Raw genomic sequence first — 23,325 nt, 5'->3', positions numbered from 1 at the left:
GTTGACCTCTTGCTATACTTAAACAAACATTGAAGGGGTTCTTGGTTCCCCTTAGTTCAAGAAGTTGGCAAAATGCATAAACTTATACAATTCATCAACAAAACTTTACATGAAGTTGAGATGATACCAAATCATTGAGAAACACCCTTTATCACTTGTATGACAGTCCAATCACAAGTGGAAAATCAATTTTTTACGTCAGCATTTTCTTATCGGTCATAAAAATACTTAACATAAAAAATACGCGGTGACATTTTTAAAATTAATCCAAACTTTTTTACGTCAGACCAAAGGGGGTCGGATGTAAAAATTAAAATCTGTCAGATATGGAGTACAGTCCGACGTAGATTTCAATTTTTACGTCGGACCCCTTTTGATCTAACGAAAAAGAGTTGTTTTATTTCCCCAGCACCTACGTCTTCTTCATATGCGCAAGTGTTTTTACATTGTTTTTCTCTCTAGTGATTTTCGGCGACGGTGGTATGAGACCTTAATTTGGGTGTTTTTCGATCACGATGAGCGAGGACGACAGCGACGGTGAGACCCATTTTTGATTTTGAACCTATCTCTCCAATTGGGTTGAAGCATTTCGGCATTTTCATGGATTGAGGTTAGTGCTTTCATGCGCATGTGTTGATCTTTCTGTGTAAAAAAATTGTTTTATTCCTGCACGTGAATGTTTTGACACTATTTTCCTCTCCACTGGTTTTCGACGATAGCAGTGCAAGACCTTTAGGCATTTTTCGTTCATGGTGCGCGGCGGCAAGACCCATTTTTTATTTTGAACTTATCTTTTCAATTGGATTGAAGCATTTAGGTATTTTTTAGATGTGTTCATGAATTGAAGTTTTTTTTTTGTTTATCAACCATTTTACGTCGAACGTGGTGGATGCTCGATGTAATTTTACGTAAACTAGCTAAACACCCAACATAAATTTATATTCCACATTAACGTCATACTTTTTTTTCGCCATAAAAAGTCCAAAAATAACATATAAAATGTCCATTTCCAACTAAGTCATAGTCATTTTAAACATTCATAATATAAATTGTTATATAATAACAACCTTTTAAAAAGACATTTTAATTAAAACTAATTTTCCAAACAGGCCGTATGTTGTTTTATTATTCACAACACATTGACCGTCCTTGTACTTTGTAGTACCCGTGGTCAAAGTAGGAGTTAGTTTTTTTCTTTTCTTTTTAGGTTAAAGTAAGAGCTAGTTACTTCAAACATTGATGTTGAGACAAGTAACGTTTTACAAAATAAGATGCCTTATTAAACAAAAAAAATTAAATAATAAATATTAATCTATATTTTCCCAAATTGGAATTGACCATCATGCCAATTTGAGACTGATTGTGTTAAAGTTTGGTAAAATTACTTTAATTAACCATTAAATATAAATAGAATAAATGTCTAAGTAAACTTCAATCATGAGTTTCATATTAAAATACGTGTCATGATAAGAAAAAAGTTACTCTAAATGTTTAGTAGATTAAAATATATGACAATGTGAGATGAAAAAGTTTACTTTCATGTATGCCGGTGAAAAGTTTTATTTATTTAATTGAGTCAAAATACTTCTTATATTTATTTAAATGTGTTTAAGAATTATTAATATTTATTAAATTAATTAGTACATTTAACTTTCAAATTTTAAGATTTTGAATTAATAAAAATAATTAATTTTTAATATTATATTTTATTATTTAAAAATTTAAGAATAAAATAATTAAAAATTTATGTATGTTAAAATAAAAAAATATTTTTATATATAAGTGTAGATAAATATAGAATACAAATTTTAATTAATTTGAAGGGGTATATATGATTTATTGAGATTAGGAAAAGGGAAAGATAATTATTAAAAAAAAATTGGACTACATATGTCAAAAATTCACTACTAACAAATATTATATAAAAATGTCTCATGGTGAAATAATATTTTTAAAAATTAGTTTTAACCAAATTTACTAACATTGAATTCATGTAATCCACTTTATTTAAAAAAGGATAAAATTGTTATTTTTATATTACATATCAATATTTAAAAATATGAGTAAAATATATTTTAATAAATATATTTTCTCATTGGAATTTATGCCGTTTAAGATGAGTACGAAATTTAAAGTGTAAATCAATCAAGTTAAAAATATCCTTAATTATTAATTCTTAGGTGGCATTTCTTCCTTGGATCGAGACGATTAACTAGCTTGCTTGTAGGTATTATTTTTATCAAACTAATAACTCGAAGGTACTTTATTTTTTTTATTCTTTTTTTTTTTTGTGGATTGAAGGTAGTTGAATATTCGTGACGTGGAGCATGGTGGTACAATCTCCATCATGTACAGTCCATATTAAAATATCTATTTGTACCCTCTTCTATAGTGATTGCCGTTAAATTCAATTTATTTTTAGGGTATAAATATGTACTTAACTTCTTTTTCTGTTTCATCACATTTATTCTTTTAATTTATTTTTTTTACTTTTATCATCGTATTATTTATTATATTTATTAATGTATAGAAGAAGAATTTTACCATTCATATTAATTCAACTTAACTTAAACAAAATTATTTTCAATAGATAATACATATGGTTTATACAAAAATATATTTGTTCTTTTTTTATACGCTGAAAAGTAAAAAATAAACAATGCTCTACTGTTCTATATGGTCCAACAACGTCTTGAATTATACAGAAACAAACAATACATTATTCAATAATGATAATAGCGACATACGGATGCTCATAGAAACCTAGTAAGTTATTCAACCACAATATTTTCATTTGAGTGTTTGTATAAATGTTTGAGATCAATAATTACATCATATAAATAATTAAAATCATTTTAATTAGATTTAGTATTAATTCTCCATTAAAATTATATATATAGTTTCACTTCTCATATGTTCTTATCTTTCATTTGGTACACACACATAAACTAATTCATTTCTCCTTCATAATTGACAACATTTCCATTCAATGGCCAAAATCAAAAACACGTAGAACTTTGTAGAATGCGGCTAAAGAATAAAATAGAGTTGCTTGCAGAGATTGGGCAAGTGTGACATACGTAGATATCAAAATATATTTGAAGGGAAAAGAGGAAGCTTCGTGGAAGGTGCGAAGGTGAGAAGAAACAAATGCATGTGCAAGTGCAAACATGTTAGTGGCTATTGAGAACGTTGAAGGGTGGTGATGAAGAAAGAGGTTTACCAGATTTGGATGGGACTACATGCATGCAACCAATTGATGGGGTTTTGGAGGGAAGTGATGATAACAATATAATAATAATAATAATGTGATACAAGTTGGAACCAAGTTTTGAACACTTCCAGATTTCTCAGTTTCTCATCATTCGTTCATTGGCCTTGATCAAAGGGTGGGCACGAAAATAAAGCTGAACAGTTTGCCTCCTTAGGCATGTGATGCCCTCGTGGCTGAGCCTGTGACACAGTTAGATATGTACATGCGACAAAACAAATTACGAATGTCTGGTTATTATAGAATAGAATATCAATGCTTGCTTGATTGTGCAATCTTGTGGGGCATTGAGTCTACTTGGGTGTAAATTTAGTTTCTTATTGATTTCTAATTATTTAAATGAGTTTATAAAATTATAATATTTAAAAAGAATGAATAAAAAATGAAAATACATGAAAAATCATTTAAAACTAAAAATGAAGAATCGATATTAATTAAACATAGAAAGGTGTAAATTCAAAGTCACTCGTGGATCCAATTAGTTGGAAGAATTGGCAAAATTTGAGAAGTACTGAGTGTTGTTCTTTCCTAATTAAAATTCAAGCAATATGTAGTGCAGTTGAAAATATCTTCTCTGATCATATATATTTTATGATTTTAAATTTGAAAAAAGAATCATATAAGGACAAATGGTTGCGGTCCCTCTACAACTACGACACTGTCCTCTATCACACGAGACAGTTGAACAGAACTGTGCTCTAATTCTACAGTGTTGACACAACAAGAGAGAAGATTGATGAATCAGAGGAAGATAAATATATATATATATATATATATATATATATGCAACATATATCTAATAATATAGGGAGAAAAAAAAATCCATAATACATGTTATAGGCCAACATTAATTCTCTAAACAAATATTATTCAGCAAGCATGTTTGCCGACATTCTTATCCTGATGGGGTTTAGCCTACATCATTTGATTTTAGAAAACTAAGAAGAAAATATTTTAAAATTCATCAGTCATTAAATAATATGATTGAATTGCAATTTATGTTTAGTTTAACAATCAGTTATGGCAATGGCAGCTCCCAAAATTACAGTTGCAACTCCTATTTCACTATTGGGTTTATATTATTAATTAATACATACCCTCCAAAAAATGAAAATTCAGTACCTAATTTTACCTAAGATAAAAATAAAATAAAAAATAAAAATGTACAAAGTAGAGTTTTTTTTTCTTCTTCTACTTACATCGGTGAAAGTGTGAAAGGAAGTGAAGGACAGCATCTTGAGGAACGTGCATGCCTCTCCCCTACATGGTGAAGTAAAATTACGACCCAACATGGTTTCTTTGCCAAAACTCTTGAGCAATTTTTTGTGCAAACTGGTTATAGCAATATATATAGAGAGGATAAATAGCACTTTACTTTAGGAAATTTCTTACCAATTTCTGTGTCTTGGTTCTTCCCAGCATCGAGCGCTGTGGATGTTGATATTTGTTAATTTCCTCTTGTCTCGATACAAGGGAGATAGTGTTTTTTTATTTTTATTTTTATATATAACTATATATATTTCTTATCGGATTAACTTTTATAAAAATAAAATAACATTTTCAATTATGTCAAGATAGAAATCAAACATTAAAATTTAATTAAAGAATATAAATCCCCATCTATTTGAGTTAATAATTTTTAATAAGAAGATATTAACTTCAATTTTGGTTGGGAGATACACAACTTCAACACTAGTAGATTCATATATATATATATATTATAAACAATATTTGGAATAGTATAGGTTAGTTTACTTTAACTTTAAATTTTTCATCTTTTCTAAAGTGGTTTAAATAGATCAAAATAGTTATTATATTAAATTTTTATCACAATATAATTAATTTGACACATTATTTTTAAGTTTAGATTATTCTAAATTTAAAAAGTTTCATTCAGGTCTTTTCTAAAGTGTTTATTTTACGATAATTCAATGAATCTTGATGTTACTAACCGCATATCTGACGTGATTAGGATAGAGTGTGTCTAACTTGAGTCACATCTGATATCATGAAGACACGTTTAACGTGATGAAGATTTTGTACTTAACAAAATCTCATTTCTCCGTTCAAAACCTGCAAATTCCTCGACCAAACCAACATACATTCCAATTTACAACATATATATGGCTTGTATAGCTCAAATTCAAAATATAATGAACTTCAAGAATCACCAAGTTTTTTTCAAACACTAACACAAAAAATCAAAACTCAATTACAAGCCACCATCACATATTGATTCAAACAAACAATCATTTATAATTATTTCAAACAATTAATCAATTACAACATAACAATCATCAATACAAACTCCCCTTACCTTGAATCATTCCATGAGAAGAAGGAAAGAAGATGGAAGAAGAACTCAAAAACTTCACATGTCTCTCAATTCAAATTCTCAACCTCCAAACTTTGAATTCGACAATCTATTGTTAATGTTTAGCTAAGGAGAGAATTTCTAGGGTTCACCGAAGAATAAGGGGAAACAAACATCTTTTTTGACTTTAGAACTTATCTCATTAACTTTACTTAAGAATTGAATTTATGATGTTCACGTCTTAAGAAAAATCTTATATATTGGTTCATGACTAAGCTAACTAAGTTCTAACTAAAACTATTTCAACAATACTCATCTCTAAAAAATCCTTTCACCCTTAAAACTCTAAAATAACAATAATTACAACAATTAAACATATAAATCAAACAATTAATTAATAAAACTAAAACACAATATTACATAACACATTTCTATATATAAAATATTTGACTTTATTTACCATGAAATTTGAATGAAGAGAAAGAATATTTAAATACTTATAATTTTATATACTCATTATTAATAGTTTACTACTCACCCTTTCTCTCTCTCTCTATGTATATATATAATATCACTGTATCATATTTACATTTTCGACTCTGATGGGTGTCTAGACATTTTGTTTAGGTAAAGTCCATCACAAAGTATGTACTGTTTGTACCTTGCATATATTATTCAATGGCATGATAAGTAATACGTGTTTATTTTGACAGCCACTCTGTTATTTCTTATTCTGGTGGTCGTAGTTCGTCAGTTTTTGCTTCAACTTGGACAATGAATCCGCAACTCCTTGATTATGATATTTTAGTTTTATGCAAAACTACAGAACCCTCAGTTTGTGGCTCCCAAACTTTCTTATGCTTCAATGATTGTTGAAACTAAAATGCCATTCTACTCATTCGGAGTCGGACAAATTTCAAATAACATTTCTTCAGTTACAATTCATATGCGGTACCAAGTATTTAAGGCGAATCACAATAACTAATTTTTTTTCAGAGATATTGTATACACACACACACACATATATATATATATATATATATATATATATATATATATATATATATATATATATATATATATATATATATATACGAAAGAAATAATCACGATATATAATATAACTAACATAATTTATGCGATATAATTGCACCTTGTTTGCTCAATTGTAATTATCACACAAAAAGGACAAACAAACTATAATTTTTATTTATTTAACTTTTGTTTATTTGACATGTACATACATTCGGTGATTATTTTACTTTTAATCTCAATTAAGTCTATTCTTAGGGGATTTTACTTTTATTATGTTCTAAACAAATATTAGTTATTGCATAATGATTTTAAAAAATTATATATATATATATATATTCACAATTTTTATAAATAGATATTTTTAAATATATAAATTATATGTAGATTTATGATAAATAATTTATATACTAATATAATATTTTTTATTTATTTTAAAATATTAAAATTTAATCTGTAAATAATTATGATTAACAAATCAAATTAATTAAGATTTTTAATAAATTAAAATAATTTCTCAAAAAAATTTATCCAAAACAAATTCCTACAATCACTTTCACATAAGAAAAAAATTTGTTTAATATATATTTAATATATAAAATTTGATTACATACATTAAATATAAATATTTCATTAAAAAATTAAATAATAATTCACTATATAATAAAAGACTTTTTTTTTTTCAATTTTCATTTGGAAATAGATTGAAAGCATGACTTTTGTAACTATAGTATTATGACCACATTTAACAGAAAATTTTTCTTCTAATTATATTTTTTTATTAGAAAATTTGAATACAAAATTTCATTTAAAAAAAGACAATCTAAGTTGAGTAACATTAGAATCAACGATTAAACAATAAGACTTTTTTCCGAAAATTCTAACCTTAATTAGTCATAAGAGTCTAAACTGTTCTACTAGCTAGACTCAAAAACTCGACCCATATCACTGATAATATGTTTTTTTTATATATAGAGAGAGAGGGAGAAACTTCGGGGAAGGTTCCTAAGGGTTTGGCTCTGCTGAAGTAGCTCAGAGTTTATAAATACAGATAAGCTTGTTCATGACATGCAACATAGTTAGCACACAAGTGCGACAAGATAAGGATATACACTCTCGAGTTCGTGGTTTCCTAAGCACGAAGAAGAAGGCATATCATATCATATTTAGCATTTAGCATTTTGCATTGGCTTAGTTGTGTCCTTTAGGAAATGGGTTCTCATGAGACCGAGCCATGGCTTCTGGAGAACGGGAACCCGAAGGTGTTGACGAGGGAGATGAGGCATGGACGCACTGCACACAGCAGGTCCTCCATGTCCTTGCGCAAGAAGTCTGACAGAACCCTTGTGCAGAAGATTCGCTGTGCCTTACTCCGAGACCTCCTTTCCAACGTCCAAGAGGTTATTCTTGGCACCAAGCTCTCCATTCTCATCCCCGCCGTTCCCCTTGCCATTGCTGCTGAGATCTATGGCCTTGCAAGAGTGAGTCAACACTCAACATCCTCTCATCACTCATCACTTCACTAATACATATATATCTTTCCTTCCTCAAATTCAAACATGCATCAATCCACTTAATACTATATTATTTAACCACATGGTCAGAGTTCAAACATCATGGATATATGTTCTTTCATGTCGTTAAAAGAAGTCAATCTTTCTTGATAAATCTTCTTACTGTGAGAGATTATAATCCTTGTTTTTATTAATATAAGAAAAACTGCATTAAGAAAAATTGAATATAAATTTTCACGTATATATTTCGACTTCGCTGAGAGATTGATTAGTATCTGAATGTTATTTGAACACTAAAAAATTATTTTAAAACTTTTGATTGGATATATGGTTGAAACCTTGTAGTCTCCTCGTCGTGGCAATCTTTTATCTATGGAAGCATAGTTAAAATGTTAAAAATGTTGAGTACTGCATTAGAAAATCATGGTCAACCAAATGATTTGATTTCGAGTTATTTTAAAACTACGGCACTGAATTAAATTATGATTGAGTAGGGCGGTTTTTTAATTATTAATTTGAAGTTTGTTTCAACTTAAGATGGTTACGTAAAACATATACAGTATTATATAAATTCATTCACTAATGTTCTTCATTAAAATATAATTAAAATGTTGCAAAGTGATTTCTCTATTGTCATTTGTCGCTATTACGTTATGAAGATTGACGACTCTCTCTCTTTTTTTAATTGTTAATTTGATATTATTATTGCAAACTGCAGCCTTGGGTTTTTATATTGAGCTTACTTGGGCTTACCCCACTTGCTGAACGTGTGAGCTTCATCACAGAGTAAGGAACCTTTGTTATATTTTTTTTTTATCTTTGGATCATTTGTTATACAATACGCTTTTTTGTTTCTGGGTTGATTGCTGATTCTTGTTCTATTTTCTCTGTGGGTGATTCTTAAAAATTGCAGACAAGTTGCTTTCTACACTGGTCCCACAGGTATGAATCTTAAAATCAATCTTGAAGAGTTTATAGCTAATGTTTAATTTGGACATTGAGACAAACCATGTGCACTATATTTGTGATTTTGGAAATAGTAAAATCAAAGGGTTAAAACTTGAATATAAAAGCATGTTCCAACAAATTGCTTAGTGAAATTGATTATGGTATATCATTGCAGCTAAATCTTTTACATTTTCTCAATTACGTACAGTTGGAGGACTTCTGAATGCTACATGCGGGAATGTTACTGAGCTCATCATAGCAATATTTGCCCTTAGCAGTAACAAGATTGCTGTGGTCAAGTATTCTCTGTTGGGTTCTATTCTTTCAAACCTTCTTCTGGTTCTTGGGACCTCTCTATTATGTGGTGGCATTGCAAACCGTGGAGTGGAGAAAAAATATGATAGAGTAAGGCCCTAAAATATATTCATAATTTCATGAAATGTGTGCATATTTTTCATTAGTTCTGTATGTTTGTTTAATAATGAAACAATGACTAATGTTAAGCATTGAATTTGCAGAGACAAGCAGATGTGAACTCTCTTATGCTATTGTTGGGATTGTTGTGCTACTTGCTTCCAATGCTGTTCAACTATAGTGCTGCCTCACCTGCTCTCACAGCAGACCCTTCACTCTACTTGTCAAGAGCTTCTAGCATTGTCATGTTGATTGCATATTTTGCTTACATTGTCTTTCAACTTTGGACACACAGGGAGTTATTTGAAGCTGAAGATGTAAGTTTTCTTGATTTATGAAAATGGTGAAGTTGGTTTGCACTTAGGGCCGTTTTGGATAAATTTCTCCAAAAGCACTTCTAAAAGAAAAAAAAAATATAAAAGAAAAATGAAATAAGTTTCTCTATAAGTTAAGATTAACTTATCCATAAATTAATTTATAGAAGCTTTCTCATATAGCTTCTCCAAAAAATTACAAGTTAATTTGTACATAAACTAATTTTAGTTTATGGAGAAACTTATTTCATTTTTCTCTTCTATTTTTTCCCAATGATACTTATGAAATAGTTTATCCAAATAGACCCTTGATATAATTGATGCAATAATCTTAGAATTAACTATTAACATCATTAATTGGTCAGGAGGATGAAGATGGTAACAAAGATTCAGAAGAACAAGCTGTGATTGGATTATGGAGTGGCATTGCCTGGCTAGTTGGGATGACTGTATTCATTGCTTTGTTGTCTGAGTATGTGGTGGATACAATTGAGGTAATTGACATTAAATGTTTTTCAAAAAATGAACACCATTTTGATTGTTAATTTAAATAATAATGAAAAAAATTGTCATACTTAAAACAGGATGCATCAGATTCATGGGGTTTGTCTGTGAGCTTCCTCAGCATAATCTTGCTACCAATAGTTGGCAATGCAGCTGAACATGCAGGAGCAATCATATTTGCTTTCAAGAACAAGCTGGTGCGTTCTATTTTAATATTGGCCAAGCAAGAAAATTTTTTTATAAAATATTTATTCAGTTAAACTAAAGTAATGCCTTGACTACAGGACATCACATTGGGTGTTGCATTGGGTTCAGCAACTCAGATTGCCATGTTTGTGGTAAGATACAAACCTTTAATATGTAAATGGATTCTTTCATTTAGTTTTTTTTTTTTTCCTTTTACCCTTCTTTTTGAGATGGGGTGTAGTGAAAGCTTATGCATGTACAATATAGGTCCCTTTATGTGTCACCGTTGCTTGGATAATGGGTGTCAAAATGGACCTGAACTTCAACCTCCTAGAGACAGGTTCTGTTGCTTTGGCAATAATAGTCACAGGCTTCACTTTACAGGTATATTTAAAACACCATATTTTAATCCATATTTTCATTCAATCTCTTAATTGTACTCATAAGAATTGACAAAACCACCCTTATTTATATAGGATGGTACTTATCACTATATGAAAGGCCTTGTTCTCCTGCTATGCTACGTAGTTATTGGTGCTTGCTTCTTCGTACAAAGAACACCCTTGAGTAAGTAGAAAATGTCTAATTTCCAATGGTTGCATAAATAGTAAAAATCTATACCATTTTTATAAATTTTTATCTCATGCCTAAAATTTGATCTCTTATTTTTCAGACCAAGCTGATGTTACTAACTTCACGCTTAAACCAGCCACTAATGCAGTTTTAGGCGCTTAGTATAGGTAAGTGACAAGTTATGTGGCACGTACATATTTGAATAATCCTTCTTATGCACATAAAAACTCTAAAGTTAACTTTGGGAACTTGAATTGCAGACTTTGGCATATTTTTGTCCCTTCCTGAGATGAAGAATGGTGGCATTCAAACCCAAACTAGATTCAATGGATTGGTTAATGTTTCATTCTGATCACTTTGTCCTATCCAGCTGAAAGAAGGGAGAAAAAAGTTTGCAAGTATTTTTGGTTGCAAGCTGTGAATAGAACACTGTCCAAAATGTTCAATCATACGTGTGTTCTTTCATAGAGTTGCTTTTGATCGAGATATTCAGTAGATGCCAAATAAGTGGAAAATAGTTATTGTTGTTTGAGTTTGCTTTAGCAATTAAGAATCGCTTTTTTAGTTTACACTTTGCAGAATGTCTTGTATTTATTGTGTTACTATTTGTACAATCTCTTGCATGGGACTGGTGGAGAGAGTTTTAAGGGTAATAAAAAATCTATTAATAATGTTTTGTTTGAATCTTTGACCATATATTTCCTTACCTATATAAATTATTGAGACTGACATCTAAAGTTTGAGTTTTGATTGGGTAAAGTCATCTTAAAAATATATAAATTTTAATTTTATAAGATTGAGTGTAAATTATATAATTGATGAAATTAAGTGAAGAGAAACTTATATGCATTTCTACAGAATTAATTTGGATTCAGAAGTCACACAATCGCATACCACCTTCCGAACAAGGTTTTACTAACAAAGATATGCTTGAGAACAAAAATACAAATTGAAAATGATATATGGATATATGTTTCTCAAAAGGAAGAGAGAAGATAGATTTTAACTTGGGAGAGGTGAAATAAGATATTAGAAACAGGAATGGAGGTAGGTAGAAATGAGTAAGGTCAATTTTCAAAATTCAAATTTATTGAACAAATATGTAAAATATAAGTATTGAATTTTATGTAAATATTTATAATTTTGTGTGTTTTTTTATAAATATTTTAGGGATATATAATAAAAATATATATTTAAATAAAAGATAAAGTAAATATAAATATTAATTGTTAACTTCATATATCAGTGTAATAAGCATCGTGAATTTATAATGAAAATTAATTAATCTAGATGTTGATTGTAAATTTTTACAAAAAGCTTATTAATTATATTATAAAAATTATTAATTAAACTAAATTATGTTTTTCAATTCGCCGTATAATTATCTTTTATAGTGATTTTTTTTGGTGAAAAGAAGGGACATGACCCCAATAAATTAAATTAAAACTCAAAGAAAAAAAAGTAAAACTTACATAAGCCTGAATAGTTAAAGAAATAAAAGGTATAGCATTATCAAAGATATGTAAATTATTTGTATAGTTTATCAACTTATCAATAACTTGATTAGCTTCACGAAGATCGTCGCATCACTCCAAATCACCACCCTCAATAGCAAAAGATTGAATACTTTGAACCAATCTAAAACATGGGTGACAAGAAGAACACTCATCTTGGATAAGATTGATTGTTAACTAAAATTGGGACTCCACCAAAAATTATGAATCCCCGATTTCAAACAATAGTCATACTAATGTAAATGGTCCACAGTTTAGTATTCACCATACTACAGAAACCAATATTGGCCGCAAAAGAAAAGAGAATTGTCCCACCATGATTGCAAAATACACCCTCAACTGCAACACTCTTATCTACAAGGCTAGCTGAAGCATCACAATTTAGTTTATTCATCCTAATAGGTAGAGATACCCAAGTTACTTTTATAGTGATAGAACTCAGATAACAATAGTTTATATATATATATATATATATATATATATATATATATATATATATATATATATATATATATATATATATATATATTTTATAAAGTAATTAAAAAATAATATTGTGTGAGATGATGATTATTGTTGGAAAAGCAAGTACATCTAAAGCAACTTGATATGTGATATTCTTATTCTCAAGATTACAATAATGTGGAGTTAGAAACAATGTTTTTAAAATTGGACTAATTATTGAATGAGTCTAAATACTCATTTACAGTTCAATAATTCAATTGTGATTGAATTATAATTAAATCGATATTAATAAAATTATTATTATTATTATCAATACTAAAATAATATTAAATAAAATATATTATCATAATTTTATAACACTTAAAATTATAATAAAATGATTTTATTTATAATTTTCAATATTTAATGTGATATCATATTTAAATTCTAAACAAAATATAGTATAATATTTAACTCTAAATTTTAATAAAATATAAAATATCCATTAATAATAACAATAACAACAAAATATTAAATAAAGGATATCAAATTAATATAATATAAATTAAAAAATAAAAATATTAAAATTAAAAATTAAGTATTAAAAATAAATTATTCAAATTTATAATTTTTAAATATATATTCTTATTAGAAATATTTTAAATTAATCTTTAAAAATTTAAAAAAAATTAATTGAACTGCTTCAACCAATTTTTTACCAGTTAATTTATTGTCAAATAATTTTAAAAATCAACTAAATTGGTTAAGAACTGATTCTTGGTCGAACCAATTTGACCAACTAATTTGATTCAAATCTCAAAACTATAGTTAGAAACATGTTATAAAAAATACAATGACAAAAATAATACAAGAAGATATTGGACAAAGAAAATATTAAAAAAATGATAAAAACAAAGAATAATTATAAGTGCATTTCATAGCTTAAGCAGTCAATCACTTATATAACATTTGTAAGTTTGTTTCCTTTACAAATTAAGATTAAAAATAAATAGTTCTAATTATGAAATATTTATAATAAAATCAATTAAAAATAATAATAAATTCATTTAATTACAAATGCAATTATTTCTAAATAGAAAGAAAAATATAATTATGATTATAATATAGACTATAAAAATATAAATAAATTTTTTTTAAAAAAAAAAGTGTTATTATCTTCATCATATATGTTATAAAAAGAGAATAAAATATGTCATCACAAATATAAAAAAGAAAAATAAAACTTAAATATTATTTCTACAACTAAACTTTCAAATACAAACCATCATCCTAGCATTAAAATAAAATATATATTGGTAAAAAAAATGAAAATTATGGAAAATTCTGGAAAGCTACTCCTCCTAGTTTCTAATGTACATCCGTCCTTCATATGAAAAAAATTTTCGTTCACGATGAGAGTTTTAATAGAAGAGATAAATCTTTTCTTTTATTTTTGTCTGATAATTGTTGTGTATAATTGTTATTTAATTTAGGTAATTATTAAATATATTTTATACTTCAAAATCTTATTTTTGTTATAAAATATTTAGTTAGGAGTTAATTTTATTTTTAGGATATAATTGTTTAATATTAAATTTTTTAATATTTCTTATGTTGAGATGTGATACAAGGAGAATATAACTTAGAAGTTGCAATAAGTCTAAAAAGAAATCATCTCTCTAAGATCAATTAGACACTCTTTGAACAACTCAAAATTTGTTCAAAGCACCCAACAACTCACTTTGAACGAGATAAATTAGATACTACACTTGAGAGAAGAAACTAACTCGTTTAAACAAGCAAAATGCTTACTCTAAATGAGCTAAAATTCGCTTAAAACGATCAAAATCTCACTCTGAGCGAGTAAAGTCAAAGGCTTCCTTTTAGAAGAAGATGTTATCTCACTTAAGCGAGTGTAATACTCACTCTAAGCGAATAAAATTCACTTAGAGCAGTTACATGAGTGCTTTAAGTGAGTCAAATTAGAGACTATCTTTGAAAGAATTAAACAGACTCACTTGAGCAAGCTACATGAATGCTCTAAGCGACCATACACAACAGAAACCTATTTAAAATGTTATAAAATAAGTTTTTCTAGAGGTCTTTGATTCTTACATTTTACGAACACAATTTTAGAGTGATTAGAGAGAGTTTTGTGAGAGAGCATTTCGGTAGTCACAGATCACTTAATGATCCCTTCTTTATTGTGTAATCCTTAATTATAAGTGATTAAGTTTCTACTATTGAAAATTGAGGTAGTTACTATACTTATTTAGTTCTTTATGTTTTCATTCAATAAAAATGTTTTTATTTAGTTAATTATTTTATTTTATACTTAATGTTTGTTGTGGCTTGATCAATCTATGTATGATTTTATAATTTTAATTGAGATTGAAAAATTCTTTTAAAATCATGAACTAGGTAAAACATTGATAACACTTATTACTAGGAATACGATAAGTCTTATCAATCAAATTTAATTTTGGTCCTTGACTTTAATATAGGTTGTTTAACAAAAGTTAGTAAAGAATAAAAAAATTTCTTAAATAACCTAGAAAATCTTACCTAAGAAATTAAGATTTAAATGCAATTATGAATTGTTGAATTAATTGTATAAATTCTAATTTTTAATGAAAATTTAAAAAGATTTATATTTAAAAAGTTAGTGAAATTAATCTCTAACTATTCTATTACATAAATTAAAATTCTTCTTTAGTTATTGCATATTTTTGCTTTCATAATTTTATAAATTTTTTATATTTTATGTTGAACAATTATTAATTTTTGTTAGTTCCTCTGTTTAATATTAAGATTTAGTTAAACAATTATAACTTAATTTTTTGTAGATTCAATAACTTGAATTTCTGTTTAATTTATTACCTATATTTATTAAATGCGTAACATTTTTATTTTGCTACAAGGATGCTAAAAGATTAGAAAGATGAGAAAAACAAAGTCATAACCAAAACAACTATAGGATACAAAGTACTCATATATCATAGTTCTTTTCTTGTTTGTAACAGGTAGTCGTGTTCCTGTGTCTAGGGCGAATATTAATAGGCATATAGGTCTTTTTTTATTTTTTATTTTTAACTTTTGATACATGGATTTAATAAAAAATAAATATATTTTTTTAAAAGACACATTTTACTGAACACAAAATAATTTTTTTATTACTTAAATATATTTTTAGTCATCATAGTATACATATTTTATGATTTTAATCTTTGTAAGATGTTAACTTGCTCCCTATAAATTTATTTTATAGTTTTAGTCTCTAACGCTATTTATTAATAATGTGACAAATATCTATTAGATAAAATCAATGACTAAAATCGTAAAAGAATATTTTATAAGAATCTTATCAAAACTTTACATTTTATAAGGATTTAAAAAATAACACTAAGAATTAAAATTGAAAAATAAGATTTTATAGAGACCAAAACAAATCCAAAAAAATTATAGAAATATTTAATTCATATTTCTTTCTTCCATACTTAATTCAATAAATATAGATAAACAATATTATATGTAAATAAGTGTTTTATTTTATTTTATTTATAAATTTAATTTTCATTAAATTTATTTTGATAAGTTAAAATTACAGTATCATTGTAAAAAAAATGGAATTTGTTATTTAAGATAAACTTTTTTGAATTATTTTTAGGTCCCTCTTATTCATGAGTTTGGATCAATAGTACATCCTAACCTTTTTTTAAGACTGTCTGGTAACAACGAGAAGAAATAAATTTTAAAAAATAATTTATTATTATATCCTTATAACTTTGTATTTATATCTAAGACATTATCTTACAGGTCTTTTAAATCATTTTTTCTCTCTTCCAAAACATTTTAATATTTGAAGAAAGTTAAAATTAGATTGAAAATTTTTTTGTCTCCTTCTATTTTCCTTTTTTTATTTTTCTTCTATCAAACACGATGAAAAAGTTACTGATTAAAAGTACTTATTTATTCATAATAAATTAAATTAGAGAAAGTTGTCTTTTGTGGCAAAGAGAAAGTATAGTCTCCTGTGACCTTAATTTACTTGGCCCATATGGATTAACTTACGATTTAGCTAACATTTGGGTCGATTTCGAGTCCAGCAACTGTTTGGGCCACAACCCAACTAAATAACCAATTTATGTCAATTTTTTTTAGAACATAAAATTTGATTATTTAGGTCAAGATTTTATTAAAGAAAATTTAATAAAAAAATTTAAATTATTTTGGCAGTTGACATTTCATATCACTATCATGATTATGAAAAGAAAATATAGTATTTTTTTAACCTATTAAATAGTAAATGATTTTTTTTTTTATTCATAAAATCACTTTAGACTTAAATCATTTTGAGTAAAGAAAAGTGCATTCATTGTTTAATGAGATCAAATTTTCTTGAATGCATTTTTTTTCCTCCGTATTCACAGCCATGTGAACCAATGTTGGTGTAAAAGATATTTCAGGATTGTTCGTAGCATCTCTAATCAACTCTTGATTATTGATTAAATTAAAAAAATTATAAAATTATGAGAGAAATTTATTTAATAAGACGTGAAAATTACAAATTTTATAATTTTTAATATTTTTTTATTAATGGAAAAGCTGAAAAAAGGTAAAACAACCAACTAATTACCTTTGAAGAATTTTCAATAAATTTTAACAATTAAAAATTCATAAAATAATATATTGTAACATTTATTATGATAATTTTATTTTTAAAAGATTAACCAATAGCATTCATGATATTTATAATACATCAAATTATTTCTCTTAAAATATTATTATATTACCTTTTCACAGAGTTGAGAGTGTCAAAGTTTTTTACGTTTTCTCTAATGTTATCATTATTATCATCATCTTTTCTATTACAATTTACAAATAATTGGACAATATCTTTTCAAATCTTATAGGGGGGTTGGGGAGAAGACATTATGACCTTTTCTTTCTTTTTCTTGTTCGGTTGATCATGTAACAATAGGGGTGTGCAAAAAATCTAAATTGATCTGAACTGATCCATAACTGATCCGATCTGCATTGAAAAATTCGATTCATTTTGAAAAAAATCTGAACCGATCCATTTTTACAAAATGAATTGGTTCGGTTCGGTTCGATTTTTAAAAAAATCAATTCATATATGAGTAAAAAATGGATAACTACACCACACCGAACCAATCTAATTTCAAAAAAACTGATCCATATTTAAAAAAAAATCAAACTGATCCACTTTATAAAAAAATGGATCGGTTAACCGATCTACTTTTATAAAACAGTTCGGTTTGATTCAGTTCGGTTGGGATTTTTCAAAAAACCGATCCATGAACACCCCTATGCGACAATGGTGATAATTCTATTTCAATGGTGGCATGTCGTATTGAAGAATGCACACATTTCCAACATTGTTTATTGCCAAGTGACAAATGTAAAGACTAAGGAAAATCATTAGTTTTTTATCCTATTAGTTTCTTTTCTTCAGTTTGTTGGTGAAAATTGCATATTGCATTACCGATAAAACTCGTAATATTATGAGTTGTGGTTAATGAGTTTAGATTTGGTTGACTTGTTTAGTATATGGCTTATGTGGAGATGGTTGAAGGAGAAGACATGATAAAAGGAGAAAACAAAGGTTTTACTGTGACACCCTCTACCCCACATACATAATACATAATAAATATAAAGTACATTCCTGAGTAAATAAATTTTTCTTAAAAATAAGGTTTCAAAACACATAGATAGAAAGTTCACATTCATATTTCGCAAATCGTGGTCCAATGCAAAAATGATGACAAAATAAAACATTAATCTTTTCAAAACATAATAACAGTAATGAAACTCCAATGCTAATCCTAACTAAGCCTCATCACCAACATCTTCATGCTGATGATCACCTGCAACACAATTTAAACACATACAAGAACAACAAGGGAGTGAGAAACATCTCACTCAGCTTCAGGTGTAGAAATAAATGTTAGATAACACACACAACAAACATAAGTCACAAGCACAAATCACATGTAAATAATACACATACACAATCAATATCACATGCACACTCATTTATCATGCAATGATGTCATGGACTTGACTCATAAATGCATGCATGTGGCGCCATACATAAGTTCACATTCCTCATCATTTCATCACTGGTGACCCAAGGTATACCTAGAATAGCTTGTTACATCACTGGTATGCGGCCTAAGCAGCACACTTGGAATAAATCATTTCATCACATAGCTTGTTACATCACTGGTATGCGGCCTAAGCAGAACACCTGAAATAAATCATTTCATCACATAGCTTGTTACATCACTGGTATGCAGCCTAAGCAACACACCTGGAATAAGTCATTTCATCACATAGCTTGTTACATCACTGGTATGTAGCCTAAGCAGCACACCTGGAATAAATCATTTCATCACATAACTTATTACATCATTGGTATGCGGCCTAAGCGGCACACCTTGAATAAGTCATTTCATCACATAGCTTGTTACATCACTGGTATGCGACCTAAGCGACACATCTTGAATAAATCATATATGCACATGATGCATGTCACACATTCACTATTTCATCGACTCAACATTTCACTTATCACGTCATATTCACGTCATGTCTCATGTCATTTGTTCACATTTCACATAGTCATACTCATAATTGTTCCTCATAGGATTTTGCACAAGAACCCACAGAACACTCTAATTCATATCAAAACTTGTTTATTTTCAAAATTAATCACATATTCATACATCACATCTAACAAGGATCACAACAGAACAATCAGAAGGCAAAATAGAAAACATTCATATATTTGCCTGTTTATCATAGGGTTTTCTCAGAAACTCACAGAACACTCTAATTCATATCAAAACATATTCATTTTCAAAATTAATCTCATAGTCATGCATCACATCCAACAAGGAACACAACAAAATAATTAGACAACAAAACAGAAAACATTCATATTTTGCCTGTTCCTAAAAGCATGCATCAGGCAAGGGATTGGAGGCCAATCCTACTACTCAACAATTATTCCCACACCCCCGAGCGAGGTTTCTTACTCTCCCTTACCTGGATAAGTAGAAGATAAAGCTAGAGTGAAATATGGTTGATCTCCTTCTCTTGGCTCTCCTTGGTTTTCAGAGAGTGTGTCTAGAAGTAGTGCCAGAGTCTGTTATTTATAGATGTCAGAAGTGGCCAGAACGGTCCGTTTCAGATCCAGAATGGCCCGTTCTAGACTCATTCGTCATGTGTAAAATTCACATCTAGAATGACTCATTCCCAACTAGGGTTATAGGCCTTTTTAGTAGTTTGGAACAACCCGTTCCAGTTTGGGAACAACCCGTTCTAGTTTGGGAACAACCCGTTCTGACCTACCAAAAATAGGTCTTTTTAATAGTTTAGAACGGCCCGTTTTGGGCTACTAAATCACCCTTATTGGGCTTTGAGCCTTCATATAATCTGTGAAAATTGGGTTGTTACATTTACAATGATGATTGTAGAGAATTTTTTACTGAATTAAATTTTTTTTAAAAAAAATACCAAAATAGAACCCTGTACACTTTAATTCCCCAACTAGCACCATTCACGGTACAAGGTCAGAATTTGGTTTCCAGGAAACGGAATTCTGACCTTCATTTTTTCCTCCCCCGCCGGCGTGGGTTGTCGGAATTCGATTTTTGGGGAACCAAATTCCGGGCAGCCAATTTTTTTTTCCCGTTTTGCCTTTCTGCCCCTTCCGTCCTCTCCAAGTGCTACGACACTCTCTCCTCCTACGAAGCCTCCGCCGCCGCCCGCCAAATCAAGGACGAGGCCTTCTCCGCCGTTGTTGCCTCCGCCACCCGCCTTTACCGAAGGCATTGGGACGCTCTAGCTCTACTCTAAGGAGATCAACAAGCGCATGCTCGAAACCGTCAAGGCCAACCAATTAAGCATCTCAACGCCTTCGGTAAAGGCGGGTGGCGGAGGCAACGATGGCGGAGAAGGCCTCGCCCTCGATCTGGCGGGCGGCGGCGGAGGCTTCGCCGGAGGAGAGAGTGTCGTAGCACTTTGGAGAGGACGGAGGGGGCAGAAAGGCAATACGAAAAACGGGAAAAAAAAAATTGGTTTCCTGGAATTTGGTTTCCAGAGAACCGAATTATGGCAGCCCACGCCGGGAGGGGAGGACATAATGAAGGTCAGAATTCGATTTCTGAGGAATCAAATTCTGACCTTGTACAGTGAATGGTGCTAGTTGGAGAATTAAAGTGTACAGGGTGCTATTTTGATATTTTTTTTAAAAAAATTAATTAAGTAAAAAAGTCGGTTGTAGATGAGGTTTTTCTACTTTTTCCCCCATATTTTAATTTGACATAAATGTATTTTTATTTTTTTAAGTCTCCTTAAAATTATTTTGGTCATTATAGCTTTAATTTTTAATCAATAGAAAATATTATAATTGTGATAATAAGTTTCAAAATTGATAATTTGCATATATGTATATAATTTGGAGGCATATTATATAATTATTGAACATATCGCATGCTTTAGAGTTGTATTTACCCTAAATAATTAATAAATTCATATCAATAAAATTTATTTTATTAGATATTTTGATGTTTTTATGTTTAAAATATGGTAAGAGCAAGAGTATATAAAGTTTTGATGAAAAATTGGAAGACATCAAGTCAAGTGAAGAAATTTTTGACTAGGGAAGTATCACTCAAGTGAACCACTTTGATCGCTTAAATGAGATTGATAGAGAGCTTAAATGTGAAAAGTTGAAGGTTCACTTAAGCAAACACTTTGGTAGCTTAAAAGGGTGGGGGGAGGGGGGGACTAAGAGTTCTAAAGGTGAAACATTGAAAACCCACTTAATTGAGTCATTCAACATTCAAGCGAGACAAGTTAGAAAGATCTTACAAAGAACTTGAAGGCTTGCCCAAGCAAATTATCTGGTCACTTAAGCAAGTGAACTTGATAGGCCCAATCATATAAAAGACTCAAAAATAGAAATTAAATGATTATCCAACCTAAGAGAGAGTGTAGCAGAAGTACTCATCATTAACTTCACTAAGATCTCATCTTTCCTTCTTGTTTCTTCTTATATTAGTCATAAGTGACTAATTCACTCTTGTTATAGGTTGACTTAGTTGACTCTATTCTATTTTTTTCTTTGTAATTTCTTATGAAAATTTTAATTTAGTTAATTGTTTCTTCCTCCTATTTTTTTAATGTTTAATTGATCATTATAATTTAAACTTATGAAATTAAATATTGTTTGAAAACACTTTTAATGTTATGGTTTAAAAAAGAAATCTAATAAAACTTATTACTATAAAAATTGTGTAAGGTTTATTAACCAACATTTGAACCTTCAATCTCAATGTAAATTGTTTAATTAACTTTATAAAGGAATTGAGATTTTAATTGAGAAATTTAGATATTTTTACCTTAAAAAGTTTGGATTATAATATAATAAATGGTTGTTGAATTAAAAATAATTAGAAACTAAATTCGTAATTGGTTAGTACAAAGTGGTTAGTACAAAGTGTTAGTGAAATCAAACTTTTTTCAACCCTTTTATTTGTATAATATTAATTACATATACTATTTACGTAATTTTAATCAATTAAAAAAATCATACAAATGTTTTTTTTTATTGTTTTTCCTTGAATTCTTGCGATCAAATTCTAAACACTTTTTTTAACCTATATATGATATAATTTAATTCGACTAGTATTATGTTTAACTCTATTAAGATACAATATTTGTACTTTGTTATTTTATTTTTTGTATAATCCTGATACATTTATCAAATTTCTAACAAAATTTAATTTGTTATGCATTTATCTCAACTACTGAATTAATTAATCATATAATTTGAGTATTTTATTTTTTAATTTTCATAATATTATTTTGTAATATTTTAATCTTTGATACACTTGCTTTGTGTAAACATCACATGACATTTCTTTGGCTTCATCAACTTTTAATTGAACTTATCTATTGATATAAATTAAAAATAATAAAAAATATTTCAGAGATTAAAATAACAAATAATTTATAAAAAAAAACAAAAATGCTTAAATTATAAAAATTAAAAATATTTAAACTAAATCAAGAACTTGACCACAAATAAGTAATATGTTAAATCCAAAATTGAATTATTTAAATAATATTTAAATTCGATTCTTTTTGTCTCTCAGATAAACTAAATTATCTTAAAGATGAAATTTTAGGATATTATTACAAAATAAAAATAAAATATTTAAATAAAAAATTATTAAATAATATAAGTTTAAAATTTTGATAATTA

The 23,325-nt window shown here is 28.2% G+C and overlaps 1 protein-coding gene and 1 long non-coding RNA gene across 3 annotated transcripts; one reads left to right on the top strand and one right to left on the bottom strand.

Moving 5' to 3' along the window:
* Positions 1-3,077: 3,077 nt before the first annotated feature.
* On the bottom strand, positions 3,078-4,657 carry LOC145956917 (uncharacterized). Its single transcript, XR_014433300.1, has 2 exons — positions 4,471-4,657; positions 3,078-3,453 (listed from the first exon to the last, which is right to left on the bottom strand). It is a non-coding gene; the product is annotated as an uncharacterized LOC145956917 (long non-coding RNA).
* Positions 4,658-7,658: 3,001 nt separating this feature from the next.
* LOC109802055 (vacuolar cation/proton exchanger 3) lies at positions 7,659-11,754 on the top strand. Of its 2 annotated transcripts, none has more exons than XM_083072814.1 (12): positions 7,659-8,098; positions 8,850-8,917; positions 9,045-9,073; positions 9,255-9,484; positions 9,598-9,810; positions 10,173-10,301; positions 10,392-10,508; positions 10,596-10,649; positions 10,765-10,881; positions 10,974-11,064; positions 11,171-11,237; positions 11,331-11,754. In XM_083072814.1, exons 1-11 carry the CDS (start codon positions 7,829-7,831, stop codon positions 11,230-11,232), a joined length of 1,380 nt encoding a protein of 459 aa, XP_082928940.1. In that variant the 5' UTR covers positions 7,659-7,828; the 3' UTR covers positions 11,233-11,237; positions 11,331-11,754. The 2 variants fall into 2 exon arrangements, with proteins under 2 accessions (XP_082928940.1, XP_020218851.1); XM_020363262.3 differs by having other exon boundaries at positions 7,663-8,098; positions 9,288-9,484.
* The last annotated feature ends 11,571 nt before the right edge of the window (positions 11,755-23,325 follow it).

The sequence above is a fragment of the Cajanus cajan genome, chromosome 4 (assembly GCF_000230855.2).
Source record: "Cajanus cajan strain Asha chromosome 4, NIPB_CcT2T_4, whole genome shotgun sequence".
NCBI classification, from domain to species: Eukaryota; Viridiplantae; Streptophyta; class Magnoliopsida; order Fabales; family Fabaceae; genus Cajanus; species Cajanus cajan.
Note: the sequence above shows the minus strand (reverse complement) of the source record. Positions and strands in the feature narration are given on the sequence as shown.